The sequence below is a fragment of the Saccostrea echinata genome, unplaced genomic scaffold, assembly GCF_033153115.1.
Source record: "Saccostrea echinata isolate AGI-Se365-2 ecotype Australia unplaced genomic scaffold, CSIRO_AGI_Sech_v1 ptg000054l, whole genome shotgun sequence".
Taxonomy (NCBI): domain Eukaryota; kingdom Metazoa; phylum Mollusca; class Bivalvia; order Ostreida; family Ostreidae; genus Saccostrea; species Saccostrea echinata.
In genome coordinates, this window is record NW_026889803.1 from 53,961,333 (window position 1) to 53,988,494 (window position 27,162).

The window sequence follows — 27,162 nt, forward strand, 5'->3', positions numbered from 1 at the left end:
TTTTCAAAGGTGAATGGCAAAGGGGAATTACTTTGCTCAGCAGAATACAAGTTAATAGAGCCCTGGCCAGGACCAGAACACTTGACTAAATGGTCCAGGTGTTCAAAATTCTGCTAAAAATACCCTTGCATATTAAAACTTTTACTCTATTTGCCTTGAACATCCCTAGAAGCATAAAAGATTTTCAAAGAAATGCATTTTCACCATATTTTTAAATAATTAAAGCCCCATCCTTACACCAGAACATCTGACCCATTGGCCACGAACTCACAATTCTGGAAGAAGCACCCTTTCTCATCATAACTATACACTTGCTTCATTACTTTATAACCAGTCGTAGAAAAAATATTTTGAAAGAAATTATGCATTTTCACTATATACTGGTAATCAATAGAGCTCTCTCCCTCCCCCCCCCCCCCCACTAGAATCCCTGACCCAGGGGTCATGAATTTCACAATTTTGGAAGAGTCATTCTTCCTTATCATAACCATGCACTTCCTTTGTTTGAAAAATACCCAGGAGCATAGAAAAAGATTTTGAAAGAATTCATGCCTTTTTCCCTATATAATCAATAGAGCCCTGCCCTAACACCAGAACCCCTGACCCAAGGGCCATGAAATTCACAATTTTGGAAGAGGCACTCTTGCTCATCATAACTATGTACTAAGTTAGTTTATTTAATACCCAGGAGCAGAGAAGAAGATTTTCAAAGAATTAATGCATTTTCACTATATAATCAATAGAGCCCCGCCCTAACACCAGAACCCCTGACCCTGGAGCCATGAAATTCACAATTTTGAAAAAGGCACTCTTGATCTTCATAACTATGTATTTAATACCCAGGAGCAGAGAAAAAGATTTTCAAAGAATTAATGCAATTCTACTATATAATCAATAGAGCCCTTCCCTAACATCAGAACCCCTGACCCAGGGACCATGAAATTCACAATTTTGGAAGAGGCATTCTTGCTCATCATAACTATGTACTAAGTTACTTTATTTAATACCCAGGAGCAGAGAAGAAGATTTTCAAAGAATTAATGCAACTTCACTATATAATCAATAGAGCCCCGCCCTAACACCATATCCCCTGACCCTGGGGCCATGAATTTCCTAATTTTGGAAGAGGAACTCTAGCTCTTCATAACTATGTACTTAGCTAGTTTATTTAATACCCAGGAGCAGAGAAGATGATTTTCAAAGAAATAATGCACTTTCACTATATGATCTATATAGCCCCGCCCTAGCACCAGAACCCCTGACCCCGGGGCCATGAATTTCATAATTTTGGTAGAGGGCTCAATGCTTATTACAATCATGCCAACAGTTTCACTGCTTGATGTCCAGGAGTAAAAAAGAAGATTTTTACAGATTGCATTAATTTTTGGCCAAATTTGGTTGAAATTGGTTAAGCGGTTTCAGAGAAGAAGCTAAAAATGTTCAAATGTTAACACATGACACACACCGCACGACGACGGATGAGAATGGATAGCAATAGGTCACCTGAGTGACTCAGGTTACCTAAAAACTGAGCTAAACATTAATTTAAGAAAAGTAAGGTCAAGGGTCAAAGGAAAGGTCAAGGTAAAAAATGTTAATAAAGTTGAATAGTCTACATCAGTATGTATCAGCATATGAAGTTTGATTATACTATCTTGATTTTTTTTTAAATGGAGTTTTACACTTATTTAAACTAGAAATATGTCCATAGGACATGAATGCCCCGCCGTGGGTATATTAGTAATGCAACATTTTAACACAAATTGAGAAAAGTGAGGTCAAGGTCAAAGGAAAAGTCAAGGTGAAAAAATATTCATGCAGTTGAATAGCTTACATCAGTATGTATCAGCATATGAAGTTCGACACTAATTTAAGAAAAGTGAGGTCAAGGTCAAAGGAAAGGTCAAGGTCAAAAATTGTTAATGCAGTTGAAAAGGTTACATCAGTACGTATTAGCATATGAAGTTTGATAAAAATATTATGGTTTCTTAAAAACTGAGCTAAACACTAATTTAAGAAAAGTGAGGTCAAGGTCAAAGGAAAGGTCAAGGTGAAAAAATATTGATGCAGTTGAATAGCTTTCATCAGTATGTATCAGCATATGAAGTTTGACACTAATTTAAGAAAAGTGAGGTCAAGGTCAAAGGAAAGGTCAAGTTAAAAAAAAAATGTTGATTCATGTGAATAGCTCTCATCAGTATGTATCAGCATATGAAGTTTATTAAATATATCTTGAATTGTTTCATTAAAACTGAGCTAAACACCAATTTAAGAAAAGTGAGGTCAAGGTCAAAAGAAAGGTCAAGGTCATAAAATGTTGATGCAGTTGAATAGCTTACATCAGTATGTATCAACATATGAAGTTTGATTACACTACCTTGCATGGTATCTTTAAAACTGAGCTAAACACTAATTTAAGAAAAGTGAGGTCAAGGTCAAAGGAAAGGTCAAGGTCAAAAAATGTTGATGCAGTTGCATAGCACTCATCAATATCTATCAGCATATGAAGTTTGATAAAAATATCTTGGATAGTTTCTTTGAAACTAAGCTTTGAACAGAGCTAAATGCAAAGTGTGACGGAAGGACAGACGGAAGGACAGACAGAAGGACGGAAGATGGACATGACAAACACTATATGCCCCGGCCATATTCATGGCGGGGCATAAAAACGTGAGGTCAAGGTCAAAGGAAAAGTCAAGGTAAAAAATGTTGATAAATATAGGATCTGTCATAATTTGTAGTTCGATATGATTTTTATCCGAGTTGTGTGTTTTTTATCCCCGAGCCTTAGCGAGGGGATAAAAAACACATGAGTTGGATAAAAGTCATATCCAACTACAAATCATGGGAGATTCTTTTTATCCCATGTTTAATACTTCACAACCAATGTTTTACACTGTTTTATATAGGACTCCACTTTATTTTACTTCATCACGCTAACGCAAAAACCATTGTGATGTCACAACTGCACTTAACTGTGGGTTATGAAAAAAATATCCAATAAGTCATATCCACAGGAAAAAGGCGTAAACATGGGATAAAGTTGAATAGTCTACATCAGTATGTATCAGCATATGAAGTTTGATTACACTATCTTGAACAGATTCTTTAAAATCGAGCTAAATACTAATTTAAGAAAAGTGAGGTCAAGGTCAAAGGAAAGGTCAAGGTGAAAAAATATTGATGCAGTTGAATAGCTTTCATCAGTATGTATCAGCATATGAAGTTTGACACTAATTTAAGAAAAGTGAGGTCAAGGTCAAAGGAAAGGTCAAGGTAAAAAAAATGTTGATTCATGTGAATAGCTCTCATCAGTATGTATCAGCATATGAAGTTTATTAAATATATCTTGAATTGTTTCATTAAAACTGAGCTAAACACCAATTTAAGAAAAGTGAGGTCAAGGTCAAAAGAAAGGTCAAGGTCATAAAATGTTGATGCAGTTGAATAGCTTACATCAGTATGTATCAACATATGAAGTTTGATTACACTACCTTGCATGGTATCTTTAAAACTGAGCTAAACACTAATTTAAGAAAAGTGAGGTCAAGGTCAAAGGAAAGGTCAAGGTCAAAAAATGTTGATGCAGTTGCATAGCACTCATCAATATCTATCAGCATATGAAGTTTGATAAAAATATCTTGGATAGTTTCTTTGAAACTAAGCTTTGAACAGAGCTAAATGCAAAGTGTGACGGAAGGACAGACGGAAGGACAGACAGAAGGACGGAAGATGGACATGACAAACACTATATGCCCCGGCCATATTCATGGCGGGGCATAAAAACGTGAGGTCAAGGTCAAAGGAAAAGTCAAGGTAAAAAATGTTGATAAATATAGGATCTGTCATAATTTGTAGTTCGATATGATTTTTATCCGAGTTGTGTGTTTTTTATCCCCGAGCCTTAGCGAGGGGATAAAAAACACATGAGTTGGATAAAAGTCATATCCAACTACAAATCATGGGAGATTCTTTTTATCCCATGTTTAATACTTCACAACCAATGTTTTACACTGTTTTATATAGGACTCCACTTTATTTTACTTCATCACGCTAACGCAAAAACCATTGTGATGTCACAACTGCACTTAACTGTGGGTTATGAAAAAAATATCCAATAAGTCATATCCACAGGAAAAAGGCGTAAACATGGGATAAAGTTGAATAGTCTACATCAGTATGTATCAGCATATGAAGTTTGATTACACTATCTTGAACAGATTCTTTAAAATCGAGCTAAATACTAATTTAAGAAAAGTGAGGTCAAGTGTCAAAGGAAAGGTCAAGGTGAAAAAATATTGATGCAGTTGAATAGCTTTCATCAGTATGTATCAGCATATGAAGTTTGACACTAATTTAAGAAAAGTGAGGTCAAGGTCAAAGGAAAGGTCAAGGTAAAAAAAATGTTGATTCATGTGAATAGCTCTCATCAGTATGTATCAGCATATGAAGTTTATTAAATATATCTTGAATTGTTTCATTAAAACTGAGCTAAACACCAATTTAAGAAAAGTGAGGTCAAGGTCAAAAGAAAGGTCAAGGTCATAAAATGTTGATGCAGTTGAATAGCTTACATCAGTATGTATCAACATATGAAGTTTGATTACACTACCTTGCATGGTATCTTTAAAACTGAGCTAAACACTAATTTAAGAAAAGTGAGGTCAAGGTCAAAGGAAAGGTCAAGGTCAAAAAATGTTGATGCAGTTGCATAGCACTCATCAATATCTATCAGCATATGAAGTTTGATAAAAATATCTTGGATAGTTTCTTTGAAACTAAGCTTTGAACAGAGCTAAATGCAAAGTGTGACGGAAGGACAGACGGAAGGACAGACAGAAGGACGGAAGATGGACATGACAAACACTATATGCCCCGGCCATATTCATGGCGGGGCATAAAAAAGTGAGGTCAAGGTCAAAGGAAAAGTCAAGGTAAAAAATGTTGATAAATATAGGATCTCTCATGATTTGTAGTTCGATATGATTTTTATCCGAGTTGTGTGTTTTTTATCCCCGAGCCTTAGCGAGGGGATAAAAAACACATGAGTTGGATAAAAGTCATATCCAACTACAAATCATGGGAGATTCTTTTTATCCCATGTTTAATACTTCACAACCAATGTTTTACACTGTTTTATATAGGACTCCACTTTATTTTACTTCATCACGCTAACGCAAAAACCATTGTGATGTCACAACTGCACTTAACTGTGGGTTATGAAAAAAATATCCAATAAGTCATATCCACAGGAAAAAGGCGTAAACATGGGATAAAGTTGAATGGTCTACATCAGTATGTATCAGCATATGAAGTTTGATTACACTATCTTGAACAGATTCTTTAAAATCGAGCTAAATACTAATTTAAGAAAAGTGAGGTCAAGTGTCAAAGGAAAGGTCAAGGTAAAAAAAAATGTTGATGCAGTTGAATAGCTCTCATCAATTTCTTTCAGCGTCTGAAGTTTGATAAAAATATCTTGAATAGTTTCCTTGAAATTGAGCTTTGAACTGAGCTAAATATAATGTGCGACAGAAGGACAGAGGGATGGAAGGACAGAAGATGGACATGACAAACTCTATATGCCCTGGCCATATACATGGCAGGGCATGAAAATATCAAACAGCTGACTATATGACCCAATCCTTTGTACTGAAAAATGTGAAGAATTGCACTTAAATATTTTCTGCCTTTGCATGCAGAAAAATATGATTTTCATGAATTTTGTTACCAAAGTAAGAGATAGCGGTCTTGAACATCTCATAGGTACCAAACACAATGCTTTACCCATAGAGCTCAAGTTAAAAGAATATAAATTTAAAGAACTTTAAACATTTTATCAAATAGGAAAAAGTCTAGAAGGTGCGAGTGTCATACATGTATGTACTGCACATATTTTTACCTTTTAATATCAATTTTCTTAAAGCAGATTTAAAAAAAAAAAAAAAAAAAAAAAAAAAAAAAAAAAAAAAAAAAACTATCTATCTTGACCATGAAAAAGACAATTTCTTGAATACTTTAAAAATCATAGCATAAATACATCCTGTAAATATTCCATTGCATATAGTTTTTTTTCTAACATGAACAATGTTTGTGTACTAGAAAAAGAAAATTTAGATAGTAAAGCTGGAAGGAATGAATAGTCCCCTTTGTGACATCACATACATGAAATGTGCACATAAATGCTAGACAAAAGCAAACCTGCAAGGTACCTCAGTACAATGTATTTGTTCTGTTACTTTCAAAATAACCAACTTCTTATTGCCAACTGCCGCACTGGTAAAGAAGAACACAAGAAAATGTTACATTTTATATGCAATAATGCAGTCACCTGACTGGTCAACACAAAGAATATCAACTTATTTGGGCTTGCATCCACTACTGGGATCATGTAAAAATTATCACAGACAGTGTAAAGCCATCCCTAGACAATCTGACAGATAGTTACAGAGCTCTTTAAATGCACCAATGTTGAATTTTTTTTTTTTTTGTTTCCATCTTGATCTGGATACTTCTGAAGCTGTCAGATTTATAAAAGTTTCCACACAAAGGCAGTAATAAATATAAAGACTAGCTGTAAACTGTCATCAAACTCCATTTTCAGCAAGTTCTTTCTCCACAATATTGCGATACTCATCGAATCCACCATCCAATGACTTCACATTACCATCCTTTACAACCCACAGTTCCTTACAGATCATCCGAATCAGTCTCTCATCGTGGGACACCAATACAACCCCTCCCTGTTTAAGAAATAAACATTATTACCTGGATATAATATTACACTGGTCCTTGTAAATTTCAATCTGACACATATAATTCAATTCAATCACATATAATTTAAAATAAGAATGTTTTGATTAAGCCTTTGCATATAAAGTACATATATATGCATAATAGTTTTACTATTTTCATGATAAAAACCCAACACAGAGAACTATCAATGACAATTTTTTTTTACCTGGAATTTCTGTATGGCCTCTCCTAAGGCTTCTATGGATTCCATGTCAAGGTGATTTGTAGGTTCATCAAGAATGAGGAAATTAGGACTGAAATGATCACAGTAAATATGTAAACAATGTAACATGTGCTTCCAGAATAAGTAGTTATCATGTTTTCATGATTCTTATTTTTTTAAATCCAAGGTTTACAACAGTGAAGTTTCATGCACATTTTTAGTTCAACCAACTTCTGCAATTTTAATATATTTCATATAAAGGATATGTATAAAACTTTTTTAAAAGCCCCCATCAATAAGTTGTGAAATTCTTACTTCAACATGTCAATCACAGCAAAGGCCACACGGCTCTTTTGGCCCCCAGACAAACTGGAAACTGGGCGTGTGGCCAACTCCCCTGATACACCAAAAGCTCCTAGCCTGTTTCTGTACATTTCTGTGGGTTTGCCTGTAATGATCAATACACAATACATGTATTTTCAAACTTGTATACTATATAAGCAATGAAAAGGGAAAATTCTGTTCAATTTTATGCATGTACTTAGAAAATTCTGACAATACTCTAAGAGCATGTTTGCATGCTTGAGATGTTTAATCGCTCACATAAAAAGTTATCCCCTTGTTCCAGAAATTGACAGATTTATATCCAGTTGATTGACCTGAGTTAAGACATACCTGGATATCGTTCAGCCATCAGTTCTATTGATGTCAGACTCATGTCCAGTTGGTCAACATGATGCTGACTGAAGTATCCTATACACAGATTTCTGTTGGCCTTTCTCCAGCCCTTCACTGGCTCCAATTCTCCCAGAAGGATCTTCAACAAGGTTGTTTTACCTGCTCCATTTTCTCCAACCTATTAAATCATTTAAATGTATATCAAATAGGCTTTTCAGGTTATTTTATGAGGCATGCTTCTATACCTCAACAAATCCTATGCAAAATAATTTTCACACTCGAGACTATTTTGCCACTCACTGAGAACTACAATGATTCATGGTAAGCTTGCATGAATCAAGTCATGTACTGCGGAATCATTTTAATTTGTGGGGTTGATTCGGGCAAGAAAAATTTATTGGTTCATGGGAATGTACCTTAATTTCATAGGTAACTTGTATATATACGGAAGATTCAATGAATAAATATGTTGACAAAATAATTGTTTGTGGGTTTGAAAATTCTAGGGTAAGGATGATCAACAAAATCCACAAATATTGATTCCCCAATGATGATTCCACAGTATATTACCATTTAAAATAAATGTCAAGAATATCGACATTTGAGCCAGTCAAAATCAGGGATGTTCCTGGGTACAATTAATTCTGAGGGTTTTCCAGACCATTCAAATTTAAATGCAAAATTTTTCAAAACTTGCAACTTGCTAAAATAAAGTTTATGTGCATAAATTGTTCTTAAATTAGGAAATTTACCTATGATTTTATTTTACTAAAGGAAAGACAAAGGGGCCTCAGTTCTACTTGAATGGACTCAAAGGAATCTACCTAACACAGGTGTTTGTGAATGTGGATGGTGATTAGTTGTTACTGTTAGTATTTATTTTATTCAAAGCTAAACTGCACACAACAGGAGATTCATGTAACTCATACAAGTCAAAACTAGGGATATTTTCTGATCAGCGATTCAACAAAGCTAGTTCTTGCAAATAAAAAAAATTATATTCATGAGAAAATAAGATCTCATGAAATAACTTGTACTAAATAAATAAATAAATTGTACTTACAATACATATTCTGGAGTCTGACTGTGTGTTGAGGTTGATATTTTTGAATATAGGACTGTCCTTTGTGTAGTAAAAATCTAATTCATCCAGTTGTAACACTGTGTGTTTGAGGTGTTCACAATCTGTAAATCTGAAAACAAAGAAAACAGTGTTATCTAGGAACAATGTTCTATGAGAGATATATTTTCAATAGTCATAATCTTCTTCAATAAAAAAAAAAAAAAAAAAAAACGTTAAAAAACTTTGAACTTACAAAAGATGGTTAAAAGTGTATGAAATCAGTAGAAATAGACTACGTATTATGACAACTTATGAAATACACTGTAATTGTATCTCATAAATCACAACAAAGCAAAAGTTATGAATTTACATGTAAGCATTGTTATAATACACTAGGTGCATGTACTGTACTCACTCTAGAGTGGTATCAGTTAAACATTATGCACTTTGATAATAAATAGTTATCGACTTTACCCTATGACTTCCTCTAGTGTGGTACAGTTAAACATTATTACGACTTACTTAAGTATGACAATAAATAGTCATTGACTTTGCACTATGGCTGACTTAAGTGTGGTAATTGTAATAAAAACTTCCTTAAAAGTGCTTATAAGTAGTGGATGACTATATACATGTACTATGACTTACTGAAGTGTGGTAATCAGTAGTATCAACATATAATGACTTACTGTAAACAAACTATTATTCTCGACAACTTTTATTCATGATTTGTCATGTTTAAAATCCATCCGCAAAGACTAATTTTCTCAACCAACAAATTCTACATAAATACATATACAAAATTAAGAAATTGGTTAGTGGCAAAAAATGTTTGGCAGTAAAAGAAGGATGCAAAAACATGTGGGAATTTGTTGCACACAAATGAAACTTTACAGTATTATCTACCCATGACTTACTTAAGAGTTGTTTTACTTTCCTTCTCTACTGGTTTCAATTCAGGTCTAAAAATAAAATGTGTTTCTGCATGAGTTGATGAATTAAAAAATAAAATCCTAATCAAAACATTTAATAAAGTTACAATCAGAGTTATAAAGATAAACCATACATGTAATTTCATGTGCAATGTATACATGTATTTCCTTAATAATGCATTCAGTTTTAAATAAGAATCTAACTTACAGTTTTTCTAACAGCTTGAGTTTGCTCTGTACTTGTGATGCCCTGTTTGCATTGTATCTGAATCTATCTATGAACACCTAAAGTCAAATTCAAACATCATTAAAATCAAAGATTAAAGTCAAAAACAAAACACAATTACACTGTATACATTTATGCAATCTCAAAATCATATTCTTTCTTTTTATTTTTGCAATTCCATAAGATTAGCCCTTACTTAAAACAAGAGGCCCATGGGCCACATCGCTCACCTGAGCACATTGGCTAGACTAAGGCACAAATCAGTTCAGTAATGAACGGGAGGGGGGGGGGGGGGGGGGGTGTTGAATTTTAAACTACCTGATGATGCTTCCATGTCAATATAACAAATGAATTTGTTGCACTTGAGAAGATTTTAAAAGAATTTTCCCATTTATTTCTTTGTAAAAATTTGATCCCCCATTGTAGCTCCTCCCTATCTCAGGGGTCATCATTTGAACAAACTTGAATCTACATTACCTGAGGATGGTTCCATATCAATAAGACTAACATAGCTTTTCTGTTCTTGAGAAGAAATTTTTTATCTATATGTTCTTATGTGAAACTTTTGATCCCCCATTGGGCCCCACCCTACCCCCGGGTCATCATTTGAATAAAATTGAATCTACACTTCCTGAGGATGCTTCCATATAAATATGACTCTTCATGGCTTTACTGTTCTTGAGAAGAAGATTTTTCCTATATATTTCTATGTAAAACTTTGATCCTCCATTGTGGCCCCGCCCTACCCCCGGGGGTCATCATTTGAACAAACTTGAATCTACACTACCTGAGGATGCTTCCACATAAATATGACTCTTCATGGCTTTACTGTTCTTGAGAAGAAGATTTTTAAAGATTTTCCTATATATTTCTATGTAAAACTTTGATCCTCCATTGTGGCCCCACCCTACCCCCGGGGGTCATCATTTGAACAAACTTGAATCTACACTACCTGAGGATGCTTCCATATAAATATGACTCTTCATGGCTTTACTGTTCTTGAGAAGAAGATTTTTAAAGATTTTTTCCTATATATTTCTATGTAAAACTTTGATCCTCCATTGTGGCACCGCCCTACCCCTGGGGGTCATCATTTGAACAAACTTGAATCTACACTTCCTGAGGATGCTTCCATATAAATATGACTCTTCATGGCTTTACTGTTCTTGAGAAGAAGATTTTTAAAGATTTTTCCTATATATTTCTATGTAAAACTTTGTTCCTCCATTGTGGCACCGCCCTACCCCTGGGGGTCATCATTTGAACAAAATTGAATCTACACTTCCTGAGGATGCTTCCATATAAATATGACTCTTCATGGCTTTACTGTTCTTGAGAAGAAGATTTTTCCTATATATTTCTATGTAAAACTTTGATCCTCCATTGTGGCCCCGCCCTACCCCCGGGGGTCATCATTTGAACAAACTTGAATCTACACTACCTGAGGATGCTTCCACATAAATATGACTCTTCATGGCTTTACTGTTCTTGAGAAGAAGATTTTTAAAGATTTTTCCTATATATTTCTATGTAAAACTTTGATCCTCCATTGTGGCCCCGCCCTACCCCCAGGGGTCATGATTTAAACAAACTTGAATCTACACTACCTGGGGATGCTTCCATATGAGTTTCATCTTTCCTGGCCCTGTGGTTCTTGAGAAGAAGATTTTTTAAAGATGCTATTCATTTTTCACTAATTCTTAATTATCTCCCCTTGAAAGAGGGCGTGGCCCTTCATTTGAACAAACCTGAATCCCCTTCACCTAAGGATGCTTTGTGGCAAGTTTGGTTGAAATTGGCCCAGTGGTTCTGGAGAAGAAGTCGAAAATGTGAAAAGTTTACAGACAGATGGACAGACGGACTACAGACAAAATGTGATCAGAAAAGCTCACTTGAGCTTTCAGCTCAGGTGAGCTAAAAAAAAGTTAAATTTCATTTTTATTTTAAATTTAAACAGAACAATAAAATTCCACATAGATTAAGTAAAAAACTTCATAAACTTCATAAACTTCATGACCTATAAATTAATTTGAAACAGCAAATGGGAAAAAAAAAAGAAAACCTATTCATCAGCTGTTTACACCTTACATAAGTTTATGATTTCATTCATCTTTTTCTTGACACCTGATTACTGGTGTTTGGATTTATGCAGTTTTCTTCAACCTTAAATAATGACAATTAGTTCAGTACTTCTTGAATTCATGACTTTTTTGAGAGTGTGAATATAACTAGCTTTAGCAAGTTACTACATGTAGTATTACCCTCCATCTTCATACACTATCCGGATACAGACCTGTATATGATCTCTGAATTCTGTCTGAGCTCAATACACTATCTGGATACAGACCTGTATATGATCTCTGTATTCTTTCTGAGCTTCATACTCCTTCTGTTGGTTCTTCAGTCTTTCTTCCCGAGTTTTGTAAAATGACTCAAAGTTACCCCGATATGTGTCTATAACACCATTGTGTAAATGTAAAATGTCTGTGGATACTGCATTTAAGAAGGACCGGTCGTGAGACACAACCAATATTGTGGATTTCCAGCTCTGAAATAGTATCAAAATCATGAATGAAACAAAATGCAACCATTCTTCCCACATTTTTTTTTTTAATAATATAAGATTACTATTCATTAGGACAAGCATGAGATTTTTTTTAGACCAAATGTTTAAGGAACATGTACACGTATTGAAAACAATGGAAATGTGCACCCTAAGCATGCATATTAACATATTTGGCAGAAGAAATGATCACTCACTTTGCAATACAAACTGAATTGAAATTGTGAACATACATCACATCTTTTCATTGATATGTATATCATGTTCTTATGTTAGTATTTGACAGCTGGTATTACCTGTAAGTAGTTTTCTAACCAAATGATGGCTTTCATGTCCAACATGTTTGTAGGCTCTGAAAGTTAAAAGTCAGCGTTAATAACTTCAAATTCATCTGTAACACAAGTAGAATCTGAGAAGAGGCTATGTTAAGTAAACTTGTTCATTGCAAATTTATGAATGTATCAAGAATACATAAACATAGGTAATCAGAGATTACAGAGCTCACCTCAACGAATGTTGTCTTTAAGTAAGGCAAAGTCCCACACTAAACTAATAATCTAGGAGTGTGCATCCCTAGATGCAACATTTATGCAATTTTGATCTGATAGGGCTTGCAGTTACTTGGGAATAGACTTATCTGAAAACTTAAAACTAGTCACTCATCCAGAAAATGTAAGTCAAATCCAGCATCCGAAGCAAGTTTTGAGATTGTTCGTCCCTTGATGCATCATCCATGCAAGTTTGGTTCAGATAGGCCTTATAGTTACTTGGAAATGAGGATCTACTCCAAAAACTTTAACCTGGTCACTCATCCAGAAAATTTAAGTCAAATCCAGCATCCGAAGCAAGTCCAGTAGTGTGCATCCTTAAATGTATCATCCATGCATGTTCGGTCAATATAGGGTTTATAGATACTTGGAAATGACATCTGCTCCAAAAACTTTAACCTGGTCACTCATCCAGAAAAAATAGGTCAGATTCAGCATCCGAAGCAAGTCCAGCAGTGTGCATCCTTAGATGTATCATCCATGCAAGTTTGGTCAATATAGGGCTTATAGTTACTTGGAAATGAGATCTGCTCCAAAAACCTTAACCTGATCACTCATCCAGAAAATATAGGTCAGATCCAGCATCCGAAGCAAGTCCAGTAGTGTGCATCCTTAGATGTATCATCCATGCAAGTTTGGTCAATATAGGGTTTATAGATACTTGGAAATGACATCTGCTCCAAAAACTTTAACCTGGTCACTCATCCAGAAAATATAGGTCAGATTCAGCATTCGAAGCAAGTCCAGTAGTGTGCATCCTTAGATGTATCATCCATGCAAGTTTGGTCAGTATAGGGCTTATAGTTACTTGGAAATGAGATCTGCTCCAAAAACCTTAACCTGGTCACTCATCCGGAAAATATAGGTCAGATCCAGCATCCGAAGCAAGTCCAGTAGTGTGCATCCTTAGATGTATCATCCATGCAAGTTTGGTCAATATAGGGCTTATAGTTACTTGGAAATGAGACCTGCTCCAAAAACTTTAACCTGCTCCAAAAACTTTAACCTGCTCCAAAAACATTAACCTGGTCATTCTTTAGCTGAAATTGCAGCATCTGAAACCTTGACTGGTACAATAAAACACACTAGAAGCATCCTCCATGCATCTCTGACTAATATAGGCCATAGAAGTACTTGAAAAGAAAACTGCTCCAAAAACCTTAACCTGGGACGCCGACGCCTAGGGTATTACATAAGCTCCCCCAACTTCGTTGAGGTGAGCTAAAAAGGAAAAAAAAATATAGAATTTAAGGCTTACCGTCAAGTAGTAAAAGATCTGGTCTGAAATATAAAGATTGTTAATTAATTAACAAAGTAATTACTTTGTAAAAGCAATTTTTTTTTGTTTATTGGTTCACTTTGTAAAGTCAGCTTTTCAATACCAATATACATTGTTTCAAAAGCTTGTACATAGTTATGAAATTTCAAACAAAGAAAGCAGACTCCTCATCACATACAAATAAGTAATGGAAGTCTAGTTATACAGATACTCACTGAGAGAAAAGAGCTCGGGCTAATGCAAGTCTCATCCTCCATCCTCCTGAAAACTCCCTAAAAATATTTCAAATTCACATGATTTCAGCTTGCAAACATCACATGCTTAATACTGAATAGATGTATACATGAAGAGTACAGCATACAGATTATCTTTTATATTGACAGTATTCTCACTTTGTTGGCATTTTCTGCATTTTTGGTGTGAATCCCAGACCAGCCAGTATAACACCAGCTCTAGCGGGGGCTTTATCTGCCTCCATGGCTTCCAGCTGGTGGTAAATCTCTGTCAGCCGAGTAGACAACATGTTGTCTGTGCCAGTTGGGCTAAAACAGGGATTATGCAATTCGAAAAATTTTAAGTGATGTAATCTCTTTTAAAAATAATTATTGTATGCAATAAGAAAAATATTTGCCCTCATCAAAGCATCCAAGACTGGATACTGAAAATGAAATACATGTACAGTAAAACAAGCTCATAGTGATCATGCTTATTATGAATTCATGCTTACAGCAAAGTGGTTTTCATTCTCTGTGGTTTTAAAATGTATTGCAAACTTAAAGGATACAACGAATTATGATTATTATGAAGCAAAATTCTCAGCCCCTGGCACTTGGCTTTAAGCATGTTTTACTGTGTACACCCCACCCCAAATCCTCTCAACAGTGTATAATGTACGTTTGACAAACATCCACTTACACTGGATCAGTATTTGCAATGTACATACCTAGAGGAGAGTCTGAGGGAGATTTCTTTCTCCTCCTTCAGAAGGTTTTCTCTCTCCTCGTCACACTCCAGTACACTTTCTAGGGCAATAGTATTGTCTCCCTCCACTTCCTGTTCCACATGGAGCAAAGAAATGTGGGAGGGGATCATCAAGTTCCCTCTGAAAGAACAGCAGCAGCAAAAAACTCTAGTGAAATCTTATAGGATAAGACAGTCCTTTTTCAAAACTGAGTAGCATAACAATGTAAACAATTGGTTCATAGAGCAAACTGTCTAACTGAGTAGTCCTGCTTATAGACTTGTAGACTTTAAAAGCATGTATCTTTAAAATGTAATAATTTGATCAAACATTAAAAAAAAAAACTTTGAAAGTGCAATGAGTGGTTATCTAATAACAACATTTTAGCTCTCTGACAATACACTGATATTTCCGAAGTTTCCAACAAAAAACAACCTATCTCTAAATCTGATTATGGTACTAACTTTATGTCAGTGGTTTTCTAATACATCCCATTCAATAAAGACTTAACTAAATCTCTTTGTCTGTTTAACTTTAAGAAGTTTATAACTTATGCACATCAGTCTTCAAAATAATCCATACCACAAACAGAGAACTTATGATAATTATAATACATATAGAATGAATAATTATAATAAATCACAGAGAACTTTATAGATAATAATTATAATACAAATGTAACAAGCATTCTGAGAGTATTGCATTAGCAATACTAGTCCCCTACCGGCAAGTGTAATCTGGTTCCCGTTAAGAATTGAAAATGCCATAATTCTGTCAAAAATTAATGAAGCGGGACGAAATGCAAACTTGATCTATAACTAATAAAGGTAAAGTCACATACCAAAAATCAGCTCAATATCTGAAAGCGTTTAGGAAAAAGGTGTGGAAAACCAAGTGGGACAGACTGACAGACAGACAGACAGACAGACGGACAGACAGACAGACGGACGGACAGACTCAGAGGAAACCTATAGTCCCCTCCGGTTTCACCGGTAGGGGACTAACAAGCATTATGAGAGTATTGCATTAGCAATACTAGTCCCCTACCGGCAAGTGTAATCTGGTTCCCGTTAAGAATTAAAAATGCCATAATTCCGTCAAAAATCAATCAAGCGAGACGAAATGCAAACTTGATCTTTAACTAATCAAGGTAAAGCCACATACCAAAAATCAGCTCAATATCTGAAAGCGTTGAGAAGAAAATTGCGGAAAACCCCTAAAAATTGAAAAGGCCGTAATTCCGTCAAAAATCAATGAAGCGGAACGAAATGCAAACTTGATCTGTAACTCATCAAGATACACTCACATACCAAAAATCAGCTCAATATCTGCAAGCGTTTAGGAAAAAAGTGCGGAAAACCAAGTGGGACAGACTGACAGACAGACAGACGGACAGACAGACAGACAGACAGACGGACAGACAAACTCAGAGGAAACCTATAGTCCCCTCCGGTTTCACCGGTAGGGGACTAATAATAACTTGAGCTGATATTTGATAAAGTTCTATTACTGGGAGATTCCCAAAGAAACATAAAGGATAAAGTGAAAAGTTTTAACTGCATGTAAAAGATATTTACCATATGGACAATGGATACTTGATCAAAAGTCTAAGTAGATCCTCCTAACAGTTAAGATATCATTACTTTGCTTACTTTGATATCATTTTGAGCAGTGTTGTCTTCCCAAGTCCATTCCTTCCCACAAACCCATACCGCCTTCCATAGATCAGGTGGATTGAAGCTCCAGAAATCAGTTGTCTGTAATGGATAATAATAACACATGATCTTTGTTACCTAGAATGCTTGTATGTCAAATACATATACATATACCAGCAGTAAGTACATATGAACAAGAATTTCTACCATGTTATTTTTATGAATTCAAGACTCAACTTCAGTTTCTCTAAATTTTCTTCAGTATCATCTTTAGATTTGAATGTATTGAACAGAATCTTGGGTTTGACATGAAAATATACTTTAGAGGAAATCACACAGCTTAAAATGCTTGTAATTCTTGAAAACAGTTTTGTGTTATTTAAATTCCATGCTAAAGCAAACTTATGAAATTCTTCTCTTACTTTTCACCAAATGCAATGTCAAAATTCTCTATTTTGATATCATAGGATCTGTTTGTCCCTGATGAATCCAGCTTAACATCTTTTTTGTTTATCTGTTGACAAGCAGTAGCCTCTTCTTGTATACTACAACAAAGGAGAAGGTACACATACATTATAAAGGTGTTTATCTAAATGTACATATTAGTTCTTACCGAGACATATACACCAGAGATCAGCAACTGTTCTTAATCTCACGATTTCTCACAAGCCCTATTGTTTACTTTTTCAAATCTAAAACTGTTGAAATCGCACAAATCTGTAAATCATGAAGGATAACAAAGAAGAATCTTTTTTTAATTTATACATGTATCAACAAATTATTCAGAATGTGATATTTTTGTTAAGTTCCTTTATTTAATTACAAAGGAAAAGTCAGAAATACGAACAGGTGACCCATGGTCAGTCATATCTCTGATATTTCGCCAACTTTCAATCATTGACTGCTTTAATTGCCCTACTTTGCTCTTAATGATCAATATATAGTATTAAATCTTAAAAATCATTCACTCATACATATAAATAAAATCAATATTACTTTAACTTTAGATTGATATGCACAACAATGAAGAGTAATTACTGCAACTGTCAAATATTTTACTAAAGGTACTGTAAGTGAGCTCTCAAAAAAATATTCCTGACTAAAAATTTTTAAAAAGTCTCCATTTGCAGTTTACACACAATTACATTTTAAAATTTACCTTGAACTTGCAAAATGACCTTGGTTAAAAAAATGACATCCTCTAGTCATAAGTAAAATTTGAGTGAAATATGGACATCCAATGTTTTTCCATTTAAAAGAAAACTAATGAGCTGACATGAATTTTATACTTTTTTCTGCAAATGACCTTGAACTTGCCACAATGACCTAGGGTCAAGGTTATGATACTTTAAGCTCACAAATAATTGTTGTTTGAAATTTCAACTTCCCCAAAAAATTTTAAACTCTTTCTGCCAGTGACCTTGAATACGCTGGAATTACCCAGGTCAAGTCATGATACACCCACAGATGAAAGGCAATCTTTTTACCTAGTATGAGCATCCAATGATTCTTCATTACAAAGTTATAGCCAAGACAAGAATTTTATACCTTTTTCTAACAATGAACATTGTGGAGGGTATAATAAACATGTTTAACATATATGGTATATATGTCTCTAGTTCTTAGAGATATGTACATGTAATTCTTTCAAAAAATTTCATATATAATACAAATTAGAAGTCGAATGTATATGCGCTCCATTATTAAATAAATGAAAATATTACTTGTTGGTTTTTGTTTTGTTGTCTGATTTTCTCTCCTGTTTTTTCTTTATCTGTGCTTCTGCTTTTTCCAACTTCTTCTGGTCAACAACCTGTGGAATGTTACAAGTTTGAAAAAGAAAAACACTAGCCACAATGTTTTACAGGGTTGCGTTTAACCAAAAGAATAAATTCCATATTCTTTATAAACATGATAAAGCTTTTTAATTTTGCACTCTTAGTTACACTTAATTTTCTGATCTAGGATATTGAATAATGAATTTTTACAACTTAATGAAATTAAATTTTTGTTTTTCAATCATTCTTACTGTGTTGCTGTCTCGTTTAGATATCCAGATACTGTTAGACTGTGTTACATCCTCTTTGTCTGACTGAATGCTTGAAATCTGGACAGGGGCACTCAATAATTTACGAACAGGTGCAGCAGATTCATTCTGGGTTCTGTGTGTACAGAAGTAAAAAGATATACAATAATTATAAGAACGTATATGTAAATTTTGTGGGTTAAAAAAAAAATTTGAAATTCATAGCAGCATTCATTTCATGTAAATTTTCAAAGAAAACAATGAATCCTAATGATTGAAGAAACAAAATTTTGATCATCAGAATGAAAAACAATTTCATTTTCCTGAATATAATTAAAATGTTGCTATAAAATTCTAATTTAGTAAATCTTATTCCCCATTTTGACCTTCAAGGCATTTATCAACTACCATATAACGGGTATTTTCTTTTGTTGTCCATTTTTTTAGCCAAATTTTGCAGATAGGACAAATCCACAAAAATTACAATCACAAAATATTCTTTAAATATAAATTAAGATATTCTACAAGTGCATATCTTCCATTCCCAAAGTGACATGTGGTAGATATGTTAGTCAGCCTGACTTAAATGTATTTCATTTATTTTATACTATTAAGAATGTGCTTAATGAGGTAATAAGAAATAAGTAATTTGAAAATAATTCAAGAACAATAGTTTAAAAAATATAGAGCTTACATATAGTTTCTGACTTTCAGTTCCAATTCACTTAGTCATTTTATGAATTAAAATTTTGTGGTATAATACAACCACAAAAATTAAAAATGCAAAAATTAATTTTCTACTTTCCAGGGGTAAAATTCAAAAAAAATTTCAAACTGCAAAAAATACCTGCTAATAAGGTATTTCACTACACTGATAAAGAAACATTTAATCACAAAATGTATTTCTTTTATGGGCATTGTACAAAGATAACTTACGATGTCATTAGAGAATGGAGTTCTTCACATATATTTTTGATTTCCTCATCTGTTTTGCTATCATCAGTGCCCTGTAGAATTCCTCCAATAGCATCGTACAAATCTTCTGATGACTCAAAATCATCATGTCCATCTTCTAACATTCCTGAATTAATTTTTACACAACTTTAATTTATATGCCAATAACAACATATTTCAAAATAGTTCTCACTTAAACAAAACCCTATAAACACATAATTAAAATAGAATCTGAAAACATTGATGAACTTCAGTACCTAAAACAATATGTTGTTTACCAGGGATATGTCAGAGTCAACTGGCATTCTGACTGTATTATTATGAATTTAAACTAGAACTTATATATTTTTATTCAGTAATTCTCATTCTTTTAAGGGAGAAAAAAACTGACAAAGTCATCAGAAACCCACAGTGTTCCTAATAAATTGATATTCCTGTCAATTTACATTGACCTAAATCATTATATACTCATACGTTTTAAACATGGTCTGTAGATAATACAGTTGTTCAAAGAACTTATTGTTGATGTTATATTACTTGTTTAACTGTTTTCAAATACAACCTACATAACACAAAATACCGTTTTGTTTTAGTTTTTGTTACTAAGTTGATTACATTTTAAGGGTTTCTGCTCTCTATTTTTGTTTATTGTCATTTGTCATATCGACTTTAACACCATATACTGAGCAGCAGACTCCAAGATCAAGTGACTAATGAAAAAGGGCAATTGGTCAACAGATCAATCACAATCAACAAATCGAAGACTGTTGACAGGAGGCCAGTCAAAAGATCAGAAAGTGAAATTCAGGACCTTTATTATTTAACAGTCAAAATGTTGCTTTTTAATTGTGACATTTTCTATAGGAGAAAAAAATGAAGGTCTATAACCATTATGATGCCCCCCCCCCCCCTTAGTTGGGATACAAGTGTTATTTTTACATTCTAGGCACGTTTACTCGAATTACAATTCGAATAAGTCTTTATAACTAGACAGATACCAAAAGCATTTGAATTAAATATCTACGACGTTTTTAATACAGTGTGTATTAAACACATTGTGTAATGAATTCCGATACCCGGCATGACCAGCTGAGTCATATTTTAAAATCATTCATTCATCAACTAATGTGTTGAATTGAAAATAAATCTCTTTTGTGGTAATTAATAATCTAAAAATTATCTTCAGCTCACCATTGACATAATGAACGATTTCTGAGTCAATATTTGGGAAGCACTGTGTCAAGACAGTCTCATAGTCTGCCATGTTGTCCAGACTATAGCCTCGAGGAAAATAATTCTAAATCAGTTATCCTACAGTACAAAAATCTTCTCCAATTAAGCATTTATGGGATTTCAAATTTTTATTTCCAAGTTAAAACATCAATACTTTTTTTTCATTTTACGTCAAATCAATGAATACAAGGATAAATAATTTTGGGTTGAGACTAACATGTTTACTTCCGGTTAAAATAAAGACGATCTTTTCACATTGATCAACTAATTAATCTGTAATCATAAACCAATAACAACAGTGAACAGCAGATATCTTGGTGTATTGCAGCTCACAGAACTTCTGCATAATTGTTGTAAGAGTTAAACAGACTGTCAATTATTTCGATCTCATTATTTACCATTCACTGATATAAAATATCTGAAAATGGGGAGGGACTTTGGCAATTTGGGGAAGAATTTTTTGTCAAGAGATTGGTGCACAGCATGCAGATCTGAGCAACTGCTTTTCAACATGGTACAAATAATGCCATTGGTATGCAAGGAATAATATTGATTATTCGTTTCACCATACACCTCTTCAATCTGTTTTCAGTAGGCCCCTTTTCTTTTCTAGTGATGAATAAACAGAGGGTATATAATTATAAAGGTGCAGTGGTAGACAGACATTGTGGCCCAACAACACCTCGGCCCATCACGTCTGACTCCTCGGCCCTGACAGGTCCACCCAATGAGTTATTCTTTCTGATGATTAAGCGATTTTCAGTTTCAGTTTAAAATAAATATAAAATGGGGGGAGGGGGTCTATAATTAGTTCATTTCCCTAAGAAAACTGGATCAGTCTTTAACTAACACATCTATTTCTTTTGGAAAACCATCATGGTAGCCAAGTTGGTAGAGTGCTCATTCCGTGATCGGAAGGTCGTGTATTCGAATCACGGCCGTGACTGACCTATGTCAATAAAAAATAGGTAGCAACTGTTCCTTCGCCAAGCGCCCGACACTTTGGAGTGAAAGTTGCAGGTCTTTTGGATGAGATCTTAAAAGCCAAGGCCCTGTGTCACGGTAGGCGATGGCATGATAAAGAACCCTCACTGCTCAATGGCCATAAGTGCCAGTAAAGGTCTAAATTTGAAGCCCTTCACAGGTATATGGTGACGTCTCTATATGAGTGAAAAATTCTTGAATGGGACATAAAACAACACATACTCAATCAATCAATCTCTTCTGGAAAATGCTCTAAATATACACTTAATTGAAACAATTTATCAAAATATTATCAATTCTTATGATCTTGAATTTCTATTATGAGAATTGAATTAAATTGGAGGTATATATTTCGAAATAAAATTTTGTTTGAGGCGTGATGCCTTATACATGGGTCGACCTGTCTTAAATCCTGGGCCAACCTGTTAGGGCTGAGGTGTCATTAGCCCCAGATGTCAATGGGCCGAGCTGTCCTTGGGCCGAGGTGTCTGACATTCGGTCTAACCGATCTCTTGATTTTCCTTTATAGCTTGAATTAGCTATATAGCTTTATTAAGCTATTCAAAATAGCTTGATAATGCTATTTTTAAGCAGTTTTTCATAGTTTTTTTAAGAAATGGACAAAAAAGTTGCGAGTATGTGACTACTCATGTTTGCACTATGGACTTAAAAATAAGCAATCGAAATCAAGCATCATTTAAGGGGAAGAAGGACCTCTAGCTGAAAAAATACTTGTCATTCAATTTTTTTTATATTTTGTATATTTCTAATTAAGTATGTCCCACATATATTAAAGCAGTTATATCATTAGGTTTCTTACCTAATTTTAGAGATATTGATTGATAAATACTATGCCCTACAGTATCTAAGTGGAGTTTTAATTCTCCATGTTTCCGGGCTTATTACTCTGTCCATAATGGGATTTTTAAAGCATATGTAAAAAAATATGTAAGTGAACATGTATCTTTTAAAATATTTCAGAGTATGAATAGGGTTTAAAATTCGAAAAAGCAAGTTTCTTCTATCAGACTGCATCTGGATAGGGAAAATTACGAACTTTTTAAGACAACTTAAACAATGAAAAACGTAATGTACAAAAAATTCTATCATTCAATATTTTTAAATTTACGTTGAAATGCAAGTCCTTCAAATCGTTGATTAACTGTAAAAATTTCGAATGGTGAAGCTGACCTCAATATTGCACAGGACATCGTTAAAGACGACAGGACAAACACTTGTCATGTTTACATTTCTCGAGTACGGGAAAAACCAACTATGACGTCACACGTAAGCTAAATAAGCGAAATAAGATATACCTACATATGATTTCCGTCATCAGCCAGGCAAAAATAATTTTTCTGTTCCCCATTTCTCAAAATATTTCTTCATATACTGATTATGAGCTGTTTTTACATAATAATACCGCCCCCCGTATTCACCAAGTATGATCTTGCTGTACTAACGGATCATGTATGACGTCACCGACTTGTTGGACGCGCAGTTTAGGGAAACAGAGGAGTGGATCAATCTTTTTTCATAATTTGTTAATGTTTACAAGAATGTTAAACTTTTCATTTTTAGCTCACCTGAGCCGAAGGCTCAAGTGAGCTTTTCTGATCACTTTTTGTCCGTCGTCCGTCCGTCCGTCTGTCTGTCCGTCTGTCTGTCCGTCCGTCTGTAAACTTTTCACATTTTTGACTTCTTCTCAAGAACCACAGGGCCAATTTTGACCAAACTTGGTACTAAGCATCCTTGGGTGAAGGGGAATTTAAATTGTTAAAATGAAGGGCCAAGTCCCCTCACAAGGGGAGATAATCAAGAGAAGACAAAAATAGGGTGGGGTCATTAAAAAATCTTCTTCTCAAGAACCACAGGGCCAGTAAAGCTGAAACTTATATGGAAACATCCTGGGGTAGTGTAGATTCTAAATTGTTCAAATCATGACCCCCGGGGGTAGGGCGGGGCCACAATGTGGAATCAATGTTTTACATAGAAATATATAGGAAAAATCTTTAAAAATCTTCTTCTCAAGAACCACTTGGCCAGAAAAGCTGAAACTTATGTGGAAGCATCATGGGGTAGTGTAGATTTTAAATTGTTCAAATCATGACCCCCGGGGGTAGGGCGGGGCCACAATAGGGAATCCAAGTTTTACATTGAAATATATAGGAAAAATCTTTAAAAATCTTCTTCTCAAGAACCACTTGGCCAGAAAAGCTGAAACTTATGTGGAAGCATCCTTGGGTATTGTAGATTCTAAATTGTTAAAATCATGACCTCCGGGGGTAGGGCAGGGCTACAATAGGGAATCCAAGTTTTACATTGAAATATATAGAAAAAAATCTTTAAAAATCTTCTTCTCAAGAACCACTTGGCCAGAAAAGCTGAAACTTACGTGGAAGCATCCTGGGGTAGTGTAGATTCTAAATTGTTAAAATCATGACCCCTGGGGGTAGGGCGGGGCCACAATAGGGAATCCAAGTTTTACATTGAAATATATAGGAAAAATCTTCAGAAATCTTCTTCTCAAGAATCACTTGGCCAGAAAAGCTGAAACTTATATTGAAGCATCCTGGGATAGTGTAGATTCTAAATTGTGAAAATCATGACCCCTGGGGGTAGGGCGGGGCCACAATAGGGAATCCAAGTTTTACATTGAAATATATAGGAAAAATCTTCAGAAATCTTCTTCTCAAGAATCACTTGGCCAGAAAAGCTGAAACTTATATTGAAGCATCCTGGGATAGTGTAGATTCTAAATTGTTAAAATCATGACCCCCGGGGGTAGGGCGGGGCCACAATAGGGAATTCAAGTTTTACATTGAAATACTAAGAAAAAATCTTTAAAAATCTTCTTCTCAAGAACCACTTGGCCAGAAAAGCTGAAACTTATGTGGAAGCATCCTGGGGTAGTGTAGATTCTAAATTGTTTAAATCATGACCCCCGGGGGTAGGGCGGGGCCACAATAGGGAACCCAAGTTTTACATTGAAATATATAGGAAAAAATCTTTAAAAATCTTCTTCTCAAGAACCACTTGGCCAGAAAAGCTGAAACTTATGTGGAAGCATCCTTGGGTAGTGTAGATTCTAAATTGTTCAAACAGGACCCCTGGGGTAGGGCAGGGCCACAATAGGTATTACAAGGGGGGGGGGGGGGAATCTGGTAAAGAACAGCATGGCCAAAGTTACTCAGGTGAGCGATGTGGCCCATGGGCCTCTTGTTTTTATATAAGATGGTAATTAAAGAAAAAAAATTGTCAAAAATTTACAAGAACTGATACTTTACACGTTTTGCACTTATATAAAGGAGACTATGACGTAGTTTAACAGAGTCATGTGACCATGTATCCTTCATCCCCTTAAATACTGCTGCTTTTGAACACTTTTAAGCAAAAGATGTAATTCCATTGTTTTGGTAGCTGTATACATCTTGCGTGCGGTGAAGTATAGCTAAGTAATGTATGATTACTTCACGTACAGAATTATTACCAGTTGATTATATAGTTTCAAGGCAACAATTGACCTCCTTGATAATTTTATTCAAGAAGTAACTATGTGGTCACACATCAGTTGCTTTATATAGCTCCAAAACCTTTAGAACTTTGAGTACAAAATTTCTCAAGGAGATGCAATTTGATGAGTGATTTTTTGTGCATTGTTTTTAGGAGTTCAAAATTGAAAACTTTCACTGTACCTAAGTGCAACTTTTTGTACATGCTGAAAAAAGTATGATAAAATAGAAAAACAAGCTATTTTGAATAGCTGAAATCAAGCTATATAGCTAATTCAAACTATGTAGTTAAATCTATAGATTGTGCCTGACCTGTATGATGTTAGTTTTGATGTCATTTTATACATTACAAGTTCTTACATCACTGATTGAAATCCCACTGCGAGACTGAGACCGGTCCTTTGTATGATATAGTTATTTAAATGGAGATCCCATGTTGCAGTAGATTCTGGCATGAAAAAGATCCCTCACTGCTTAATGGCATGAAGTGCAGAATATTAGTCTTAATTTGCAGCCCTGCATCAGAAATCGGTGGCGTCTCGAAATGAGTAAAAAATTCTCCGAGGAACATAAGGCTACATGCAGCTAATTTGTCTAGAAACACAGACACTAGGGGCATGCCCTGCCCCCATTTCCATTTTTTTCCTTTTTAAATCTGGGATCAACACACTTTTTTACCTATAAAAATTTCTCATCATCTGTCTCATTTCCCATAAACTTTACTTCAATATTTATTATTTAATTAGCTGATGCACACAAACAAGATTTGCCCTTGTTGTGAATGACTAAATATATTTGCAAATTGGTGGCACTTAAAATAAAAATTGAAAAAAAAGGAAAAGACTGTGTAACAAGTTTATTGATGTATGCATATGCCATGCTCCTTGCTTTAGGTAAACAAGCAAGCAACATTTAGTTTACATGAGGTGAGGCAGACACTGAGAGAAAAGTTGCAAGCCCTGTGTCCTTTTATGTATTAATTGGTTAAAAATGAGATATTTTCATTTAGCTCAGTTAGAGACAAAAAGAGTATAGGATCATTTCTCATTTAATTTGTATGACTATCTAAATGAAGAAGAAACTTTTAATTTTTTTTTAATGAAGAGGGAAAGTAAATAAAAGCAAAAAGAAAGTTTGCACTGAAGGAGATATCACACATTCCTTAAAATAAAAAAAGCTTCATTCAAGAAATTGCAGATTTCAGAATGTAAATAAAAGAGAATATGAAGGAAAGTATTTTCAGAGCTATTTTATTTGATGTAAACAATCCTGACTTTTGATAGGCTAAGGGTTTATGAGGGGAAAAGTGGATCAGAAACTCTTAGCTAACAAAGATTTGTGTAATACAATTTAATTTTGATATCATTTATCTCTTGCCAGAAAACAAATGGATACATGAAAGTGAAATGGGGAACCAGTTGACAGGAATTGCCCCCTCTCAGATCCAACCAGTGGATCAGTACCTGACAGACATTCAGGATTACCAGTATGAAAACAGGTCAGAGGGCAATGAAACAAAAAAAGTATATACAACTTATGGGAATATATCAGGTTTTCAATAGAGTGAGTGACATAGCAAACAATTATATT

The 27,162-nt window shown here is 34.5% G+C and overlaps 2 protein-coding genes across 2 annotated transcripts in view; one reads left to right on the plus strand and one right to left on the minus strand.

The window, feature by feature from the left end:
• Nucleotides 1–6,297: 6,297 nt before the first annotated feature.
• On the minus strand, nucleotides 6,298–21,151 carry LOC133205387 (ATP-binding cassette sub-family F member 3-like). Its single transcript, XM_061341190.1, has 19 exons — nucleotides 21,035–21,151; nucleotides 19,826–19,970; nucleotides 18,893–19,025; nucleotides 18,588–18,676; nucleotides 17,286–17,408; nucleotides 16,861–16,965; nucleotides 15,191–15,349; nucleotides 14,640–14,789; nucleotides 14,463–14,519; nucleotides 14,227–14,249; nucleotides 12,717–12,772; nucleotides 12,205–12,405; nucleotides 9,840–9,916; nucleotides 9,617–9,661; nucleotides 8,700–8,829; nucleotides 7,634–7,814; nucleotides 7,274–7,406; nucleotides 6,962–7,049; nucleotides 6,298–6,743 (listed from the first exon to the last, which is right to left on the minus strand). Exons 1-19 carry the CDS (start codon nucleotides 21,105–21,107, stop codon nucleotides 6,588–6,590), a joined length of 2,124 nt encoding a protein of 707 aa, XP_061197174.1. The 5' UTR covers nucleotides 21,108–21,151; the 3' UTR covers nucleotides 6,298–6,587.
• A 197-nt stretch (nucleotides 21,152–21,348) lies between these two features.
• The window catches only part of LOC133171763 (phosphoinositide 3-kinase regulatory subunit 4-like), a 29,160-nt gene continuing 23,346 nt past the window's right edge, over nucleotides 21,349–27,162 (plus strand). The window contains exons 1-2 of the mRNA XM_061306562.1: nucleotides 21,349–21,429; nucleotides 26,953–27,070. Coding sequence (XP_061162546.1) covers nucleotides 26,979–27,070 — 92 coding nt within the window. The 5' untranslated portion in view covers nucleotides 21,349–21,429; nucleotides 26,953–26,978. The remainder of the gene's footprint in view (nucleotides 21,430–26,952; nucleotides 27,071–27,162) is intronic.

Bases quoted from the DNA above. Each gene is read 5' to 3' on its own strand.
- LOC133205387 (XM_061341190.1), bottom strand. From the start codon at position 21,107: ATGGCAGACTATGAGACTGTCTTGACACAGTGCTTCCCAAATATTGAC. The intron at 19,971-21,034 runs GTGAGCTGAAGA...AAATTAATTCAG, and splicing joins AATCGTTCATTATGTCAATG to GAATGTTAGAAGATGGACAT. The intron at 16,966-17,285 runs GTAAGAGAAGAA...TATCCATTACAG, and splicing joins GACATTGCATTTGGTGAAAA to ACAACTGATTTCTGGAGCTT.